The sequence below is a fragment of the Gekko japonicus genome, unplaced genomic scaffold, assembly GCF_001447785.1.
Source record: "Gekko japonicus isolate JY-2015 unplaced genomic scaffold, Gekko_japonicus_V1.1 scaffold2042, whole genome shotgun sequence".
NCBI classification, from domain to species: Eukaryota; Metazoa; Chordata; class Lepidosauria; order Squamata; family Gekkonidae; genus Gekko; species Gekko japonicus.
Window position 1 is genome coordinate 50,694 of NW_015176514.1, and position 18,410 is coordinate 69,103.

General features: G+C 42.3%; 1 protein-coding gene across 1 annotated transcript in view; it reads left to right on the top strand.

Moving 5' to 3' along the window:
• JMY (junction mediating and regulatory protein, p53 cofactor) overlaps window positions 1–18,410 on the top strand; it is a 57,877-nt gene that overhangs the window by 29,603 nt on the left and 9,864 nt on the right. Inside the window, exons 3-7 of the mRNA XM_015427365.1 lie at window positions 5,612–5,762; window positions 6,708–6,877; window positions 12,453–12,618; window positions 13,349–13,536; window positions 17,267–17,353. Coding sequence (XP_015282851.1) covers window positions 5,612–5,762; window positions 6,708–6,877; window positions 12,453–12,618; window positions 13,349–13,536; window positions 17,267–17,353 — 762 coding nt within the window. The remainder of the gene's footprint in view (window positions 1–5,611; window positions 5,763–6,707; window positions 6,878–12,452; window positions 12,619–13,348; window positions 13,537–17,266; window positions 17,354–18,410) is intronic.

Genomic DNA, 18,410 nt, shown 5'->3' on the forward strand with positions numbered 1-18,410 from the left:
GTTTTTGGCGTGCTATTTTGACTGGGATAGATATTCATCTCACTAAAAAAAAAAAAAAAGATCGCCCTACAGGTCGAGACCTTCAGCATCTCTCTCTCGTCCTCCTGCAGACTATCCTTCCCAGCATAACTTGGAACACAGTCGTCCTCCCAACCCTCAGGTTGTACAAACCCCAGTCGTTTCCACCCCTGTCGTTCCACCAAGACCTTTAACTGGTCAACAGGACACTCCTGTCCAAACGCCACACCAGGAGTCCTCCGATTCAATGGAAGACAATTCTGATACCGAAGCATCTGAGGCTCACACCTCCCCTGATCATACATCTCCTGATCAAGCTGTCGGTGATTATTTGCCCATCTCCCCATCCGACAATCTCACGTCATACACAGATCTTGTTAAAAGAATGGCCCATTCCCTAGGCCTCTCTGTCGTTCAGCAACACCCGCAGGTGACGGATGCGGTTTTTGACATCGTCCAGCTTGATACATCTTCCACTCTGGCATTACCCATGTCCACTGTCCTTTTGCAAGCTACAAAGGCACCATGGGAGAAACCTTCGTTAGCCCCGGTGTCGACAAGACCATATGTACAGAGTCCAAGAGACAGGGGCCGAATTCCTATTCTCCCATCCTCAACCAAACTCTATTGTTGTAACATCCTCCTCAAAATCTAAACGAATACACTCTGCACCTTCAGACAGAGAAAGTAAAAAATTGGTTGCCTTTGGCAGACGCTTCTACTGCACCGGAACATTGGGTGTCAAAACCACTAATTATCTGGCCTGCATGAGCAGGTATCAATATACTCTCTGGGAAAGGTTCTTCGAACTATTGACCCACCTCCCAGAAGACAAGCTTCAGGCAACCAGAGTCATTCAGAAGGAGGGCATGGTGTTGGCAAAGCTGCAGATCAACACTTCAAAGCATGCCCTAGATGCATCTTCCAGGACGATGGCCTCTGCTATAGCACTAAAAAAAATCCTGGCTCTCCCTTTGGATACCAGGTCTTACGTTGAAGATCTTCTGTTTGACGGCCTTGGCCTCTTCAACACCACTACTGATTCCACACTCCAAGAATTAGACAAGAGCATAAAGGCTTCTCGAGCTCTAGGAGTGTCACCCTCTGCGAGACAACAATACCGTCCCCGTACCTGGTCACAGTCTTGGCAGAGGCGTGCACCAAGTCGTCTGTCTCCAGACAGACAATGGAGACCGTGTACGTCTTCGGGAGGTCAAAAACCTCCCTACCAAAAATCGAGGTTTGGATCAGGGCAACAATCTTCCCGTATCAAACAAGTCAAACCCTCCAAGCAGAGCTTTTGACTTCCCTGTCACCGAGTCAGTTCAAACCCGTCTATCACCCTTTCTTCATACTTGGCGTCACATCACCTCGGATGAATGGGTGCTGTCCATCTTGACCCAAGGCTACCGTATCCAATTCCACCAGAACCCCATTACTCCTGTCGTTGTCTCCACACCCCCTTCCCCACCTCTCCTGGAAGAGGTGTCCATCCTTCTGCAGAAGGGAGCCATTGAACAAGTACCTCCACGGGACGGGATTTTATTCCCGATACTTCACAGTCACGAAGAGAGATGGAGGTGTTCGACCTATTTTAGATCTAAGGGCACTGAACTGTTTTGTAACCTACCATCGCTTCCACATGGTATCCTTACAGCAGATTATGCCACTCCTACGGAAACACATCTGGATGGCCACCCTCAACCTCCAAGACGCGTCTTTCCACCTCACCATCCGCCACTACCTATGCTTCGCAATTGGTCAACAACATTACCAGTATGCAGCCCTGCCATTCGGCCTGTCCAGCGCCCCAAGAGTCTTCACAAAGACTATGATTGTGGTTCCGGGGTGTCTCCATCTACCCCTTTTGGTAGCGCCTTCCCAGAACGCCCTGGTCTCAAACATCACCAAGACACTGGCACTATTAAAAAACCTGGGCCTACAAGTCAATCGAGAAAAGTCTCAATTGAGTCCAGTCCAAAGAATAAAGTACATCGGTGCTATACTAGATTCCACGACATGCATGGCTTACCTGCCTCAAGACAGAGCGGCAGACATCATTTCCTTAGCCACCATCGTCCGTACCCACCCTTCTGTCACTGCCTTCCAAATCCAAAGGCTGCTTGGCCTTATGGCTGCAACCACGTCGGTTCTCGACTTTGCCAAACTGAAAATGCGTTGTTTATAACTGTGGTTCATCCGGAATTACAACCCAGCGAACAACGTTCACACTGTCGTCCTATCCCCCCCTCCCAACATACGAGACTCGTTACTTTGGTGGACTGTCCCTTCCAATATCTTCCAGGGAGCACCCTTCCACCCTCCGTCACCCCAAATCACCCTGACCATGGATGCTTCCCTGTTGGGATGGGGTGCACACATGATGGGTCTGTGCGTCGGGGGCAAGTGGAACACCCACGAGCAAGGTCGACACATAAACTTCCTGGAACTGCTCACAATTCAGTTCGCGGTCACGAGTTTCCTACCAATAATCAAAGGGAAATGTATTACGGTCCTCACAGACAATACCACTGCGCTCAGTTATATAAACAAACAAGGAGGCACGGTCTCCCTATGTCTCTGCAACCTCGCCATTCAGTTATGGGACTTTTGCATCACCCACGACATCTTTTTGGTAGCCACACACATCCCAGGTCACCTGAATGTGCAGGCAGATCATTTAAGTTGAGCAAGGCTCAGTCTCCACGAGTGGGAGATGAACCCGTCCTATCTTTTCCCGCTTTTCCGCAGGTGGGGAACTCCCCAAGTCGACGTTTTCGCCACCAGAGCCAACAAAAAATGTCCCCTGTTCTGCAGTCGAGGCGGCAGGGACTCACAATCGCTCAGAGACGGTCTCCTTTTTCCCTGGTCCACAGGCCTTCTGTACCTTTTCCCTCCCTTACCCCTGCTTCTGAGAGTGGTACGCAAGATAATCTGAGACGGAGCAGATTGCATGTTGATAGCACCATGGTGGCCGAGACAACCATGGTTCTCGACAGTCCTCGAGTTGTCAAAGGGAATATACCACCAATTCTCTCCGGTACAGGACCTCCTCTTCCTGTCAGACTCCCCTCTCCTACATCACGACGTACCACGCTTGAAATTGACGATGTGCAGGATGTCCGCGCCCACCCCTCTGGGCATGCACGGTGAGGTTCCTGCGCATGCCCGAGGGACTGGGTGCGAAAATCCATTAAAGAGCTTGCTACAATGCCGATCGATCCAGCGCGTGCGCAGTAGGTCCCATGGGTGTGAATGCACAGATGACCACTCGAAGATCATCAGTTACAGGTAAGCAACCTGTTTTTGTATGGTTGGGGTATTTGTGTGTCCTTTTAATATAATGAAAGAGGAATTCCACACAAAAAGGTGTGGGGGAGGCTATGGAAGATAGAACAGCTGCTGGCAAAAACATCAGCCTCAACTCTCTTCCATCTCTCTGTCCCCTGGTGTCATGTAGCTAAAAGAGAATGTATGACATGGCATCACCATTTAAGTTTTCCTGCTGCTCTAGGAAGGGTGGTAAGGTAGCCTGGAGGCCAATGATACCTCTTTATGCAGTTTTTAAAAAAATCTTTGAGGTGTTACTGAGAGAGACAGGAGAAGGAGACACAAGACTGCATTTTTGGCAGAGGCCATGTGTCATGATCTGGCCTGTGCCAGTACGGCCTAGCCAGCCTAAGAGGCCTGGGTGGCAGTAGGAGGCAGCTAGGCCTACAACTCCCAGAAGGCATTGGGAGAGGCTGAGAAGATTCTAAAGAGACCGTTGGAGTCGGTTGGAGAGACAGTCTGGGAGGAGACTGTGATAGTCTGGTGGGAGAAGGAATCTGAGCTGTTCGCTGAGGGAAAAGGGTGTCTTTTGTCTCTCTCTGCGGCCTGATCTTAGTGAGAAGATAGGCTGGGCTGGGAAGAGGAAGATCCCTCCGTCCTTCGTACTCTGCAACCTGATCTTAGTGAGAAGACAGGTTGGTCTGCGAGGAAAGGATCCCTCAGTGTGAGTGTTAGGCAGGCAGGCTGTGGGCCTGGAAGTAAAACAGGAGTAACAGGTAGCTGCGTTAGTTTATGTTTATTTTTCCTTTCACACTGTTATCCCCTTTTGAAGCACCTTGCCGTGTCTTGTTTTCCCTGCCCCACTGTTGTTTTAATAAACCCTTTTTGTGTAATTATTTTCTCTGCCTGGGTCAATCACGCCTGTATTGCTCGGCTGAAAAGGGGCTTGGGAAGGTACCCTGGGCCTCCCAAGGGACCATAAATCCAGGGTGGTGGCGGCGGAACCCAAAGACCCCTCTGGGGTCATGACACCATGTCTCTCCTGTAAGGTGTAGTTTTACTTTGAGAGGATTTGGGGTCAGGACACTTAATATAAAAGGAAAAAGCAGACACCAGTAAAACCTGCAGTTGGATCCAGACTAAAGTTTCTGCTGGTGCAAAGAATTCCGACGATGGAAAGTGATTTTCTTTATTATTTATTTATGTCCTATCTTTCACCCCACTGGGGACCCAGGGTGGCTTACATAATTCTCCTTTCCTCCATTTTATCTTCACATCAACCCTAAGATTGGTTAGGCCAAGACTGTAACTGGCCCAAGGTCACCCAGCAAGCTTCAATAGCATGAGTGGGGATTTGAACCCAGATTTCCCAAATCCTAGTCTGACACTTTAAGCACTACAGCACACTGGCTCTTACCACTTATGGCAGCCTGAAATGCCCTCCAAAATGCTGTTCCAGGGGCAGAGGGGATTCCCTGGGACACAATTTTGGGGGGCATTTCAGGCTGCTGTGAGAGAGGAAAGGCAGGAAAATTGCATTCCGTGAGTGGAAAACCTTGTACCCACAGAAATGTTCAAGAAATATGTAGTCTAGATCCAAGCCATAGTGTTCCACAAGCCAGACCTTCCTCATCATCTTTCTTCATTTGTCAGCTTCCTTTCCACAGGAGGGTTATGTATAGTACATTACTATCTGCTTTTCCAATTATTTATTATCCCTCAAATTTCTACCCCGCCCTCCCAGCCGAGGACAGCTTACATCAAATCAGCAAAAAACATTTAAAACAATACAATAGGCCATTTAAAACAGTATTAAAAACTAGTTAACAATTTCATAATAAGTGCTAGTTTTGTTATTATTGAATCAGTGACAGCTCTCTCTTCCCATAACCAGCTTGTAGGTCTTCTGCAGGTGTCTATCAGGCGGCTGGCACAGGCTATTAATACAAATTCCCGAGACAACAGGGCTTCCTATCCTATTTGTTAGTGGTGGTGGTGGCTCCAAACCCTGGTGGCTCTGTTTACAGGCCCTGTGGAACTGTAAGAGATTCTGTAGGGCCCTGATCTCTTCTGGGAGCTCATTCCACCAGGATGGAGCTGCCACCATGGCTTTGTCAGGCACTTTTTACCACCTGATGATTTTTTAAAATACTGTGTGCTTGTTTGCACCTTGCCTGTGGTTGGTGGCTTCAAAACATTCTGTTTGCTAAATAGCAAGTTTTGCTCCTGTAGGCAGAATACTTGGAGAACATTGTGTTTTTGCTTTAAACAAACAAACTTATTTGAATTTGGTTGTGAACATATCAGATTGCTCTATTTCCAGATTTCCATAGAGAATGATTACTTAGGACCAAGAAGAATTGAGAGTCTACAAAAAGAAGATGCAGATTGGCAGCGGAAGGCCCATATGGCTGTACTTTCTATTCAAGACCTTACTGTGAAGTACTTCGAAATAACAGCTAAAGCACAGAAAGGTAATAGATTTTTGCTTCCCATTTTTACAATCAGATCTCTTGCTTGTATCTTATTACTGTGCTTCTTATCAATGACAGTGGTTCATGTAAATTTCTAGCACCTTTCCTCATTTGTGAGATATCAGCTTTGATATCACCAGTTTGCCTTGAGTTGACAGCAAGTTAAGAAAAGGGGCTTCTGGGTGTGAGCACCATTACTATACATGTCGTCCATTCCTGTATCATTTTTACTTAAACAGTATTAAACAGTCATCAAAACCAAACTATATCATGGGACACTATCCTTCCTATTTTATACAAAAAAAATTAAGTTGGGAAATAAGATTACCCAGCGAGTTTGTTTTTGTTCTACGACGAACCAGTGGTGAGATAGAAACAATAGAGCATGTCTCCTTTACTGCCCTTTTTATCAAATGAATTGCTCAAAGTATATTTCCCCCCTGCTCAATAGAAACCCTGGGTGTTCAAATCCGGGATATGTTAAAATGTTGCTGCTGGGAGAAAACCCACAGGTGACTGCACTTTGTGTGAAATTATGTGCAGCAGCCTGCAAAACTCGACTAAACATTCAAGAAAGTAAGGAAACATAAAGTACAACATAAACTAATAAAATTCATAAAATTATATATGTCTTAAAGGTTAAAATCTTTCTCTCACAATATATCCCTATGTATCATCGGAATGTTATTTACAATTTGTTATAAAACATTTTACAGCTTTTTCTGAAACTTTTAACGATTTTTTGCAAAGACTACAGTATATTTTATTCTGTGTTTCATGCTGGTGTAATACCATAATAAATGACTTTGAACTTTGACTGGAACTTGTGTCTCACCGATCTTTGTCTGCTTCAGATTTACTATTTGACCAAGTAAACACATAGAAGACTGGTCGGAATTAAGCTCCAGGTACAAGGTGATAAGCTGGCTATTTCTTTTTTAACAGCTGTATATGACCGAATGCGAGCAGACCAGAAAAAGTTTGGCAAGGCTGCATGGGCAGCAGCAGTGGAACGGATGGAGAAACTTCAATATGCAGTTTCTAAGGAGACTCTGCAGCTGATGAGAGCAAAAGAAATCAGTTTGGAACAGAAGAAACATGCATTGAAAGAAGAGGTAGTTTTTTAAGAGTAATTTAGCTTTTAACATGAAATCTGAAAGAACAATGGTGCCAAACATACAAAAGCCAAACAGATATAGCTGAAATCTCAGGATAAATATCTACTATATAATATTATTGGCTGTTTTATTTTCAGTTCCCTTCCTAATAATCCCCCAGAGTAGTGTTTGCCTTTTTCACTGCTTGTGGCACACTGGGCTGACACTTTCATTGAGCTATCTACTATAACTCCAAATCTTTTCCCCACTCAGTCACAGTGAGTTCAGACCCTATTAGCATATACTTGAAGTTGGGATTTTTTATTTTAGTGTGCATCACTTTACACTTACCTACACTGAACTTCAGTTTGTGGAGATCCTCCTGGAACTCTTCACAGTCGGCTTGGTTTTCACAATCCCAGATAATTTTTGTCAGCTTCGGACTTGGCCATTACTCTGCTCCCCCCAAGTTCTGGATCGTTTATGAGCAAATTAAATAGTACTGGCCTCAGTACTGGTCTTTGTGGGATCCCACAGCTTCCTTTCCTCCATTGCAAGAACTGTTCATTTATTCCTACTCCCTGCTTCCTGTTGTTTAACCAATTTTATTCCATAAAGGGGTAGGGTTGCCAAGTCGACTCACCCCTCGGAGCGGGGGGAGCCTTGCCGGCGTCCGGGAGGTCTTGATGGACACACGCGCCAGCAGCACGTCGCCAGAAGTGACGTGCGACGTTGCTGACGTTGGGGGCATGGCCGAGCTCGTCGGGGGGAAAACCATATGGTTTCCCCCCCGACGAGCTCAGCCACGCCCCCAACGTCAGCAACGTGGCGGTGACGCAGCTTTGGGGGGCGGGGTTCCCCCCGGGGCCCGATTCTGCCGCAGCGGAAATCAGGCCTCTGAAGCGGGAGATTCCCCGCCCCCCGGCCCCATTTGGCAACCCTATAAAGGGGCCTGTCATTTGCAGGCTATTATATCATTAATTAGCACCTAATATTGTTAAACTATCAGTTTCCTGTACTTAATTGTGTCTCATCATTGGAGGATCTTCATGCCCCTCTCTTCTTGTCCAATAACTGTGCTTTAGCTACTTAGGTTTAAAACTTGAACTACTTTTCAGCATATCCTTTTCAGTCATGTTAACAATTAATCACAACAGGTGTATCAAAATTGCAGAATTTTTGTTTCCTCTCATGCCCAGTTTGCATTATTTCTCACCAGTCAGTGATGGATCATGTATCCTGCTTTGCCAAGGTGAATTCAAATGCCTGATGTATTTGCTTTACTTGATTCTAGAGACATTAAACCATTTTTCTTCATAGCAGAACCATTTTTCCTTTGAAGCACTTGTGCACAAATACTTGAAAGATGGGTATTTACAATGGAAAAGGAACAGTGAAAAGCTTTATTGGAAGCAGACCAGATCCTTTTTTGTAGCTTAGCAGCTGGGTCTTATTATTAACAACCAGAAATACTAAATCATTGGGCACTCTTTGTAGTTTTCTAAATGTACAAAAATTAGCTTGAATATATAGAATGGTGTACTTAGGTTTTTTGGGTTTTTTTAAATGGAAAAGGTGCTTTTATGAACATTGGTTGCTGCTGCTTGCTGTCCCAATTGGCTGCGGCTTCAGAGCCTTTGTTTGTTAAGAAATTGGCCTTATCTATTGTAACTGTTTCCACATGTAGTTTCTTAGATTGGTTTCATTCACTCTCATTGTTATTGTCATCTAAATCTTTGTGGCAGTATCACTCTCACTAGGAAGAAGGTCCATATTTAAAACAACAGAATGGTACTGAAGTTATTGCTGATTGAGAATATAAAGTGCTCACTCAGGAACACTGTTGTCACCTGAATGCTAGATTATAGTGGGTGAGAGTATCTGAATGTCTGTCACTGGGATGCTTCTTTTAAGCTCTTTTCCTGTGTTGCCCTCAGTGAAACAAAAAAGAGAGGGTCATTATACATGGGAGGGAGAGAGCAGTTGTTCTCAGGATGCACCCTCCCTGTATCAGCTCATCCTTATTGAATACAGTTCCAGCCAGCAATCAAGTTCTTTACTATAGAAATAGGATTGTTTGATTTTCATGTGTTAGTTATTATTACTATCATACTGCAGATTGGGAAGGGATGGAGAGAATTCTCCTTTGCCAAAACTGAGTGATTAGTGGCTTGACTAAGATACTTTAGTAGATTCACAATTGTGGCAAGTTTTGAACTTGGCTGGGCCTTTTTGGCACCCTCTTAGCTGATAACTGTACACCAGCTTTCATCTATTTGACAGTCTCTTCTCTATTGTACTGCAACTCATGTTATCTGGTATATTTCTTGATCTTCCATATCAATGTATGGGTTATAGCATCAGTGATAGATCATTCAACTTATAAAGCTGATGCCTTGAATGAATTTTTTGGCCTCTAAATTTCATTGTTAGCATTGTTAGCAAATTTCATTATAATTTAGTTATGTTTAAGTATGAAATATGAATTTTTCTAGATCTATGCTGATACAGAGCGTTGCAAACTGCTTGACCATAAATACCTAAAAGATCATTTTAGACTGCCCTGAGCCTGCTTGCGGGGAGGGCAGGATATAAATCGAAATAAATAAATACTTTTTAGAGGGCTTGGATTTGGAAAAAGCATCTAGGCAAAATTGGCTGACTCTATGAAATCTATTCACCAAGATCTGAATTCTTATATGGGAGAGATCTTGGGAGTTCTATCAGAGTTCGTTCTGCCAAGTGAAATGTAACAGGCATGTAGGCTTGGTGGGTGGAGTGGCTATGTTTTCTTTCTTCTGTGTGTGTCTGGCAAAAGGATGCATGGTTGCAAGGAGGGGGCTCAAACCAACATCTGTGCAGCTCCCTTGTGTGTGTTTATTCTAAGCTGCCAACTGGTTATTTGTTGGTTGTCTTTACTGTATGTAAGGAGATGTGGTGGTCCTATGTCTCTTTAATTTTGGTGCTTTCCTCTTATGCTTTATAACATAACTGTGAGAACTTTCTGGTTTTCATGCTTAATTCTTGTTCACTGTCCGTGTCCATCAATTAATTTCCCCAAGGAAATGAGAAGACTTTAACTACTGTGTTTCCCTTCATAGCCAAAGTAGTTGTTCACTAATTTTCTTTATATTTCGTGATAGTAATTTCATAATTGCAGGATTTCAGTCTTTAAAAAGGAAAGAAAGGAAAGAAAAGTAATGAATGGTTGTTTTTGCTGCAGAGAAAAGCAGTACTCAAAAGTACTTCAGGAATAAGAACTGATCAAGAATTTGTTAAAGAACGTTGTGGCTCTGGAGAGTGAACAAGAAATAATTAATTTGATTGAGAAAGAGAAAGGGCTTTTAAACAAAAAACTAGGAAGACAGAAATATCAGTAGCTCTTTGTTAGTCCACATGTGGATAATTGGCATTGCAGTTGCATTTAAAGGGAAGAAAAATCTCCACCAGTCAGATCTTTAAAAATTTTGGAATGTAATGGATTCTTCTGGAAATGGGTCTGAGTAAAGCAAAATCTTTAGTTCATCAGCGCTTGGTTGATACTGAGGTTCAAACTGATGAAGCGCTTTTACCCAAGATGTATAGTAACCTAAAATCTTGGCCTGGATTTGGAGCAGCACCATATCTCTCTAACATTATATATGAAAAGTATCAGTGGGCTTTTTCTAGAGTGTGTTTTGATGCCTTCCCCTCTAATTTACTGCAAGGAAGGTATCTCCGTTGGCCTATACATCAAAGATGTTGTCTATGTGCAGATAAAGAAGTTGAAACAATCACACACATTCTTTTACATTGTAAGCTCTATTTCAGAGAGAGACACCAGCAGTGTTCCCTCTAAGCTGAGTTAGTGTGAGCCAGCTCACAGTTTTTTAACCTCTGGCTCACACAGTTTTGTCTCAGCTCAGGAAGGACGGCTCCAGAGCAAACTAATGTATGCAGTAGCCAGATCGCTTGCTCACAACTTTCATGCCAGTAGCTCACAAAGTAGAATTTTTGCTCACAAGACTCCACAGCTGAGAGGGAACCTTGGACACCAGCTAATTTTTCCTTTACTTGCCCAATTTAAACCCTTGGACAACTATTTGAAATTTTCAGATACTGTGCTGCTGAAATATTTGTTGGAAGATACCAAGAAGTCGGTAACTCTGGTAGTAGCAAAATATTGTTTTTTAGTAATAAACAAGCGAAAGATTTTAACAAAAAGCACAGACTGAAGAGAATTTTAGACAAGACTTAGAATTTAGGGAATAGAATTACAATTTTAATAGGGGTCTGGGGCTGGTCCTATGATGGTATTATTGTCTGTGAGTGTTGGTGATCGTACTTGTTTATTATTGTGCTGCTTTACTGCACTGCTGGTCAATTGGCTGTAACAATAAATTTTATTTGATTTGAATGTAATGGATTGATGTATATTCCAGGTTAAACTTCTAGTGGTTCATGATGAATCAGATGATTCTGAGCAAGACTTGTATGGAGGTTTTTATTTCTGTGGTGGGAAAATTCAGCTCTGAATGGTGTTTATGTAGTCATGCTCATACTACAGAGATCACACAGTGCATAAGTATACAGTAGAAAGAACTGTGTATACAGTGCTAAGTAAATTATGCAAAAAATTGTAAAAAATTCATTGGTCTGAAGTGAGAATAATACATAAAGAAATGCAAGCACTTTTACAAAAGAGTATAAATCCTAATATTCAATATTCAACTAAGGTTCCAGATTGTTTCTTCATTTTGATATGTCTTCTTCAAGAATCTATATACTAATAGCCAAGGCGCCCCCTGCGTGTGGATATCTAAATCTGCACATTGGGGGCACCTAGGGGGCAAAGAGATTTTCCTGCACATTTGGGGCAATCCCCAGATGTGCAGAAAAATCTGAAATCTATAAAAAACTATAAATCCCCCCAAAAGTAAAAGAGCGTTACCTGCGCATGTGCAGAGAACACTCTGAGAACTGCCTTGCCGCCACAGCCGCCACTGGGGGAGGCAGGAGAAGGCTTGGTGGGCTGGCCACTCAGGCCTCGGCGATGCCACGGGGGGGGGGAGAAAGCTTGGCGGGGCTGACGGCTGGGAGCTGTGTGGGCCTTGCCATTGGTGCCGGGAGAAGGCTTGGCAGGCCCGGTGGGAGCCGCACAGGCCTCGCCATTGGTGCCGGGGTGGGTGGGGGAGAAGGCTTAGTGGGCCGCGCGGGCCTCGCTGTTGGTGCGGGGGGGAGGCCTGGCAGACTCAGCGGGTGCCGCACTGGCCTCACCGTTGGTGCCGGAGGGAAAGGCTTACCTGCGGCTGCTTCCTCCTCCTCCGCGTGGAGCTCCCCCCCTGCAAGTATCACAGGTCCCCCTTCTTGTATGCTTCTATTCCATAAGGACAATGTACATTTGGTTCCTTCAACCAGTACTATTTAGAACTCCGTTTTTTACAGAATTACAGAATTTCTGAGTTGTAGTAATTCAAAAGACGGGTATCCGGTCTTACTTTTTAACATAGTTTATGTAGCTATGCTCTACATGTAACTTACGATATCTCAGAAAGTTTTCCACTTTTTATATGTTCTGGTGGTAACCATAACTTCTTTCCCTGACCCTGCTTAGATGCAGAGTTTACAAGGTGGCACAGAAGCCATTGCACATTTGGACCAACTAGAAGCAGATTATTATGACCTGCAACTTCAGTTATATGAAGTGCAGTTTGAAATCTTGAAGTGTGAAGAACTGCTGCTGACGGCTCAACTTGAAAGTATCAAAAGACTTATTTCAGGTGACATATATTAATTTACATCTGCATTTTAAACAAATGTCACACTACAATTTGGGAATTGAGATTACTTTGGGTTTCATATTCCCCACACCAGCAATAGCAGTAGTCATTATTTTGCTTTTTTTCATCTGAGGCATTACAGATGGCCAGAGTTCAAGACAATACAATGGATGAGGTGGATTTTCACTTCAATTCTAAGCAAGGTTAACTTAAGAATGTGGAGACTCTCTGTATTTGAGTGGGAAACAATTCTTTGGAGCATTGACCTCGGCCATTTGCAATGTGATTCATCTTATTTGCTTCTGCTTTTTGTTTCAGCCAAGCTTTAAATGGACCTTGTTTTTTACTAGATTAGTGTTAGTGTGTGGATGTACCTTTCCTGGTGTAGGGTTAGGTACTCTTCAGGCCACTTTTGGATCTGTCCAGTACTTTCCCCGCGCTGTTTTTCTTATTCTGTCATTCTGTTTTGTTTTGTTTCTAAATATTTGTATTAAAGATATTTTTCTGGTATAAAAATATAATAAAATGGGCAAGGGGTTGTAGAGGGTTTGACCACAGAAAAAATGAGAAGTAATAATCAGAAACAGAATATTTCATAGTAATCAGACCTTTTTCTTTGAGATGTTACTCTGTTTTTCACAACTGAAAGTTCTCCAGATCGTACATTAACATTGCTTGAGTGTAGGTATGTGGGTTTAAAATAATTAAAATTGTTAGTATTTTCTAACAGAGAAAAGAGATGAAGTAGTATATTACGATACATATGAAAGTATGGAGGCTATGCTTGAAAAGGAAGATATGGCAACATCTATACACTTGCAAAGAGAAGAATTACAGAAATTGCAACAGAAAGTTCGGCAGCTAGAAGCAAGGCGTGGGCGAATTTCAGCCAAGAAAGCCTACCTCAGAAACAAAAAGGTAAAGCAAGTTTTATTTATTTATTTATTGGATTTCTAGACCACCCTCCCCTGTGTACAGGGCTCATTTAGCTTGCTTACAGCAAAAACTTCCAAGCTGTTAACTGTAAAATCCAGTGTAGTAGTAATCATCACCGAACCAAATGACAATCATATTTCTATACAAACAAGGAAATCCAAGTAATATTCACTGCACACCAACTGCTTGCAGACTTTGCTGAAGGCAAGCAGGGATGGTATGTGAATGACCAGAGAGAAAGCTCTGGATCACCACTAAAAATGAGAGTGAACCACCTGATATAGGGCACAGTCAGGAAGGTACGAAGGACCTTAACTTGTGCTTGGGGGGCCCAGGGTATAAACAGATTTACAGATAAGCACCTGCATTTTGAATTAGCTCTGGAAGCAAATAAGCAATTAATACAGCTGGTTGAGAACTGATACAGTATGTTGTAACATCTTTTACCAATGAGAATCCTACTCAGTTGCTGGTGAACATGGGCATTGCATCTACACAGACAGTAAATAGAGGTCACCTGTATAAGCACTATATTTTAAAAACAAAAAGACCTCTTTGCATGGTAAATATTATGACTGGGATAACTGAGCTCTTCTGATAAGTACTGTATTGCATTTTTGTTTATGATAAGTACTACATTCTATCAGTATTGCAGATTTTGGTAAAGAAAAGCAAGGCAGGTTCCTGCATGTTGAAAGTTAGCATATCAGGAAAACGACCAGATTAATTGCCTGCCCTTAACATATTAGTTTTGCATGGTCAGGGAGTTATTTTTATGTGAGGCAATGTATTATTTGAATAGATCCAAAAACAGATAATGAAGAACTGGCATACTGTAGATACTGGCTTGGATCCATTTAAACATTTCTACAGACAGAACAGTTTCTGCCTGTGGAGTGTGGCTTTATTACCTCCCCCCTTCTGTTACAGCCCTAAATGCCCCTAAAGAGCAGCATTTTGGGGAGCATTATCAGCTGCAACAGGAGGGGGAAAAGGCAAGAAAGTCACATTTCATGGACAGCTATCATTCTATCCAGGGAAACCCACCAGTGGGTCCAAGCCATTAAGTGAAGAAAACATGAAATTCAGCATATAAGAGAGAGAAGATGGAGGAAGGTATGTAGTAGCAATAGCAGGGAGGAAGAAGGAAACTAACATACCACTTCCATGAGGGAAAGGGAAGGAATTCCATCCCAACCATGAGGCTTGTTAGTACTCACCACATGATTCTCTTCCATCCCAATGTGAATCTCCTTACTATGCTTCATGGACCTAAAATCTGCCTGGTGGAATGGAGAACACAGTACTTTCAAAACTATAGTTAGAATGGTGGTGTTAACATAGAGTAGCCATCTTACAATTTAAGTATTTATTGAGTAAAGAAGCTTTTCCTTTTGTCAGTCCTGAACCTATTGCCCATCAGTTTCATTGGGTGCTACTGAGTGCTAAGAAAAAACTATATCCACTTTTCCCATCCCATGCATAATTTTATAAACTCTTTATCACATCCATAACATGGTGCCTAGATTTTCTTCTGTACGTGTTTATTTATTTATTTTATTTCATTTATATCCCGCCCTCCCCGCATGCAGGCTCAGGGCGGCTTGCATGGTACCACAGTACAGTACATAACACATTAAAAAGTTAGGCACACAAGTGCAATAAAATTACATAATCCACTTAAGACACAATTCGATCTTACCGGATGCATCAATAAATAAACATACCCACTCGTTACTTTAACTGCCCGTGAGGCCAACAGAACCGGGGGGGGGGGGGGGGGGCGATACGCCAAAAGTGTTGCCTGCTTTGTTACAGTTATTCATTTATTGTATTACTTTTGTTAGTTATAGGTTTTAATTCTTTGTCAAGTATTGTTTTAATAACTAATAACAGGTTGCATTGCCTTCCTGACAAGATCTTTGTTGCCATGTAGCAGCTTGATACTGGTTCAGAATGTAAACATAGTTTAGTTATCCCAGTACTACCACCTACTGGCTACACAACAGTGTTATTAATGTGACTAGACCAAACAACTATTGTATTATGAAAGATGGTATTGTAAAGACAAATTGGTGATAAGAGAAAGGAGATGCTCAAAAAGATGAAAAGATGAAAGCTATGTTTTGGTACAATATCATAATTGAAAATTAGATAAATGTTTTGAATAAGATAGCACAAGAGTAATTTGTCCTGTTTACAATAACAACATTCATGGCAATAAATTTCTGCCTGAATTTATTTCTTACTGCAGTAGTAGGGTGGTGGATCCTACCCCTATCCTACCACTCCAAAGTTTATTAAATTTTTAATGTATCTACTGAAAAGAGCCACTTGAGTTGGAGGAAGTTTTGAGTTGGAGATACTTGGATCCACCCAAATATATTTACTATTATTTGTCCATTCCAGTTTCTGCCGGTTTATGTTAAAGGTTTTTTCGTTTGATGGGACACTCAAACCAATGTTGAATTATATCTGATGTGCTGATGTCAGCATGGCACTGGCATTGCCAGTTAGTATCCTATGGCTGTTCTGCAGAAAGGAAATAAGTGATACAAAGAACCCTCACCATGGCTTAAACAGCATCCTGATTACACCAGAGTGCATAGCAACCTCACCAACATCCAGCAATCACAGCAGCAAGCTGCCAGCACAGAGATGCAACCGACTGCCTTCCACTTATGTAGTCAAGGTTCCCTGATTTCACACAGCCACCACACAAGTGTGGAACACCAGAAGGTGGGAAAGGACACCAGCTGGCCCCTTTGCTCACTTTGTAGTTCTGTTTTCATGGTCCTCTATGGGTTACCTCTGAGGTATATCGGAGGACGGAGGGATTCAAGAAGCCAACCAATTCCTTATCTCCCATGGTACAACCTCCACGTTGCCCCCGTCTGCACTGCCATAGGACTTACCCAACTTGCCACTGATATTTATTTATTTATTATCAAATTTGTACCCCGCCCTCCCCACAAAGCAGGCTCAGGTGTAACTTGGATGTAACTTAGTTATCATCCTGTGCCCTTTCAAGCCAGCACTTTGGATGGAGCTATTAGTGGGCAGTAGTGAAATGAAAGCAAATAAGCAAATACAACTTTATATTTCTCATTTCATTACATTTAATACAACAGAATGAGGATTTTAAATAAGATGAAAAAGCACTAAGATTATTATGGATTGGACCCAACAGTACCCTACTATGTTGGAAAATGCATATATTTAAGCATAAAACATAGAAAAATGTATCCGAAATTAGTTGTTAGTGCAAATACACATAAGAATGCCTTTGCAAAATGGTAGCATGAATAGAATGTTATATATAGCTGCATAAACGTTCAAATTCCTCTGCACTTCTGTAGTAATTACTTACGTGTACAATTTAGCTTTTTCTGTTTACACAGCAATAATAGTTTATATATGTGTTCTTAATGGACATGCGGTTTATTTTGCGAAAGGGAGGTCTAGTTCATCTATGTTCTCTTAGAATATTCTATTGGTCTCCTCACCTCGAATTACGTTGTATTTATGAGCTTTGTAATAAATGGAAAATCATCACTAATAAAGCATTACAACATTTAACATACTTTATGTTGATTTCTCTTTTTAAATTCATTTTTTTAATTTATCAATTTCTGCCTCTTTGATCTAGGGCTATTAAATCCTTTTCCAAATCTTGACTTTATATTTTATGGATAATCTTTATTCCTTACAGGAAATCTGCATTGCAAAACATAATGAAAAATTCCTGGAGCACCTTCAAAGTGAAGAGCAGTCAAGTGCCCATCATGCTGGGAAGTTTGTGAGTTTGGTCTATGTTAAAATTAAAAGGAGCCTTCAGTTAATTATTCCTGTCTCTCTTTCAGGGCTGGCCTGAGCTTTCTTGCTGAGCTAGGGAATAAAAATACCCCTTCCCCAATTGCGTTGTGTCATGGCTGATCCTGCATTGAGCAGGAGGTTGAACTAGATGGCCTGTATGACCCCTTCCAACTCTGTGATTCTATTCTGTGTGCTGAGCAGCATAACAATAGCAGATTAAATGATCCAACAGTTGACTGGAATACTCTTTTCTTTCTTTAACTTTTAATTTCGACTTTTCATTCTTTTCTGCTCCCTGTCAATTTATACTAAATGCTGTCTCCAGATTTCTGGGCACCATCACTTACCTAGATTAGAATCTCCATTTCCCCTGAAAATATGCATTGAAAAAGTGGATACTTTCTAAAATGCAGGCAACTTCTCTCTTTCCCCAGGGCACTGACACAACGGAGCATGTGCCTAGACTTTGGCACTCAGGTGGCTGCTTAGTTTGCATCCGTCATTGAGTTGATGGAAATTAGAGCAGTGTTTGATATTTGCAAGCGAATTTTAAGGTTAATTGATTTGCATAGCAGTTTAAACTTAAATGGGTTCAATTCAAAGGACTGCAAGTAGAGCTCTGCTTACAGAACTGAACTAAGCAAGGCCGACCCTAGCAAGTACTTGGAAGGGAGACCTCCAAGGAATACCAAGGCTCTGATGAAAAGGCAGGCAATATCAAGCCACCTCTCTGAAACATCCAAGCCCCACTAAGAAGTTGCCAGAAATCAACCATGACTTCCAGGCATACAAACACACAAAAATGCACACACACAAAAAGAATTGATTTTCCCTGCCTTTTTCTCTGCAGTGTAATTCCCTGCATTACTTGAAAAGCAGCTTTTAGGGTTTGGGGACCCTCAGGAGCAGATGCCGGTATGCAACCGTATGTGGACAGAAAGCTGATGATTCTGCAGTTCCTTCTAATTCCCAGAATGATCATTCCTGAGGCTGGTAGACCTGTGCAGGGGAATAACTATTTGGAAGGAGCGGGAAAGGGT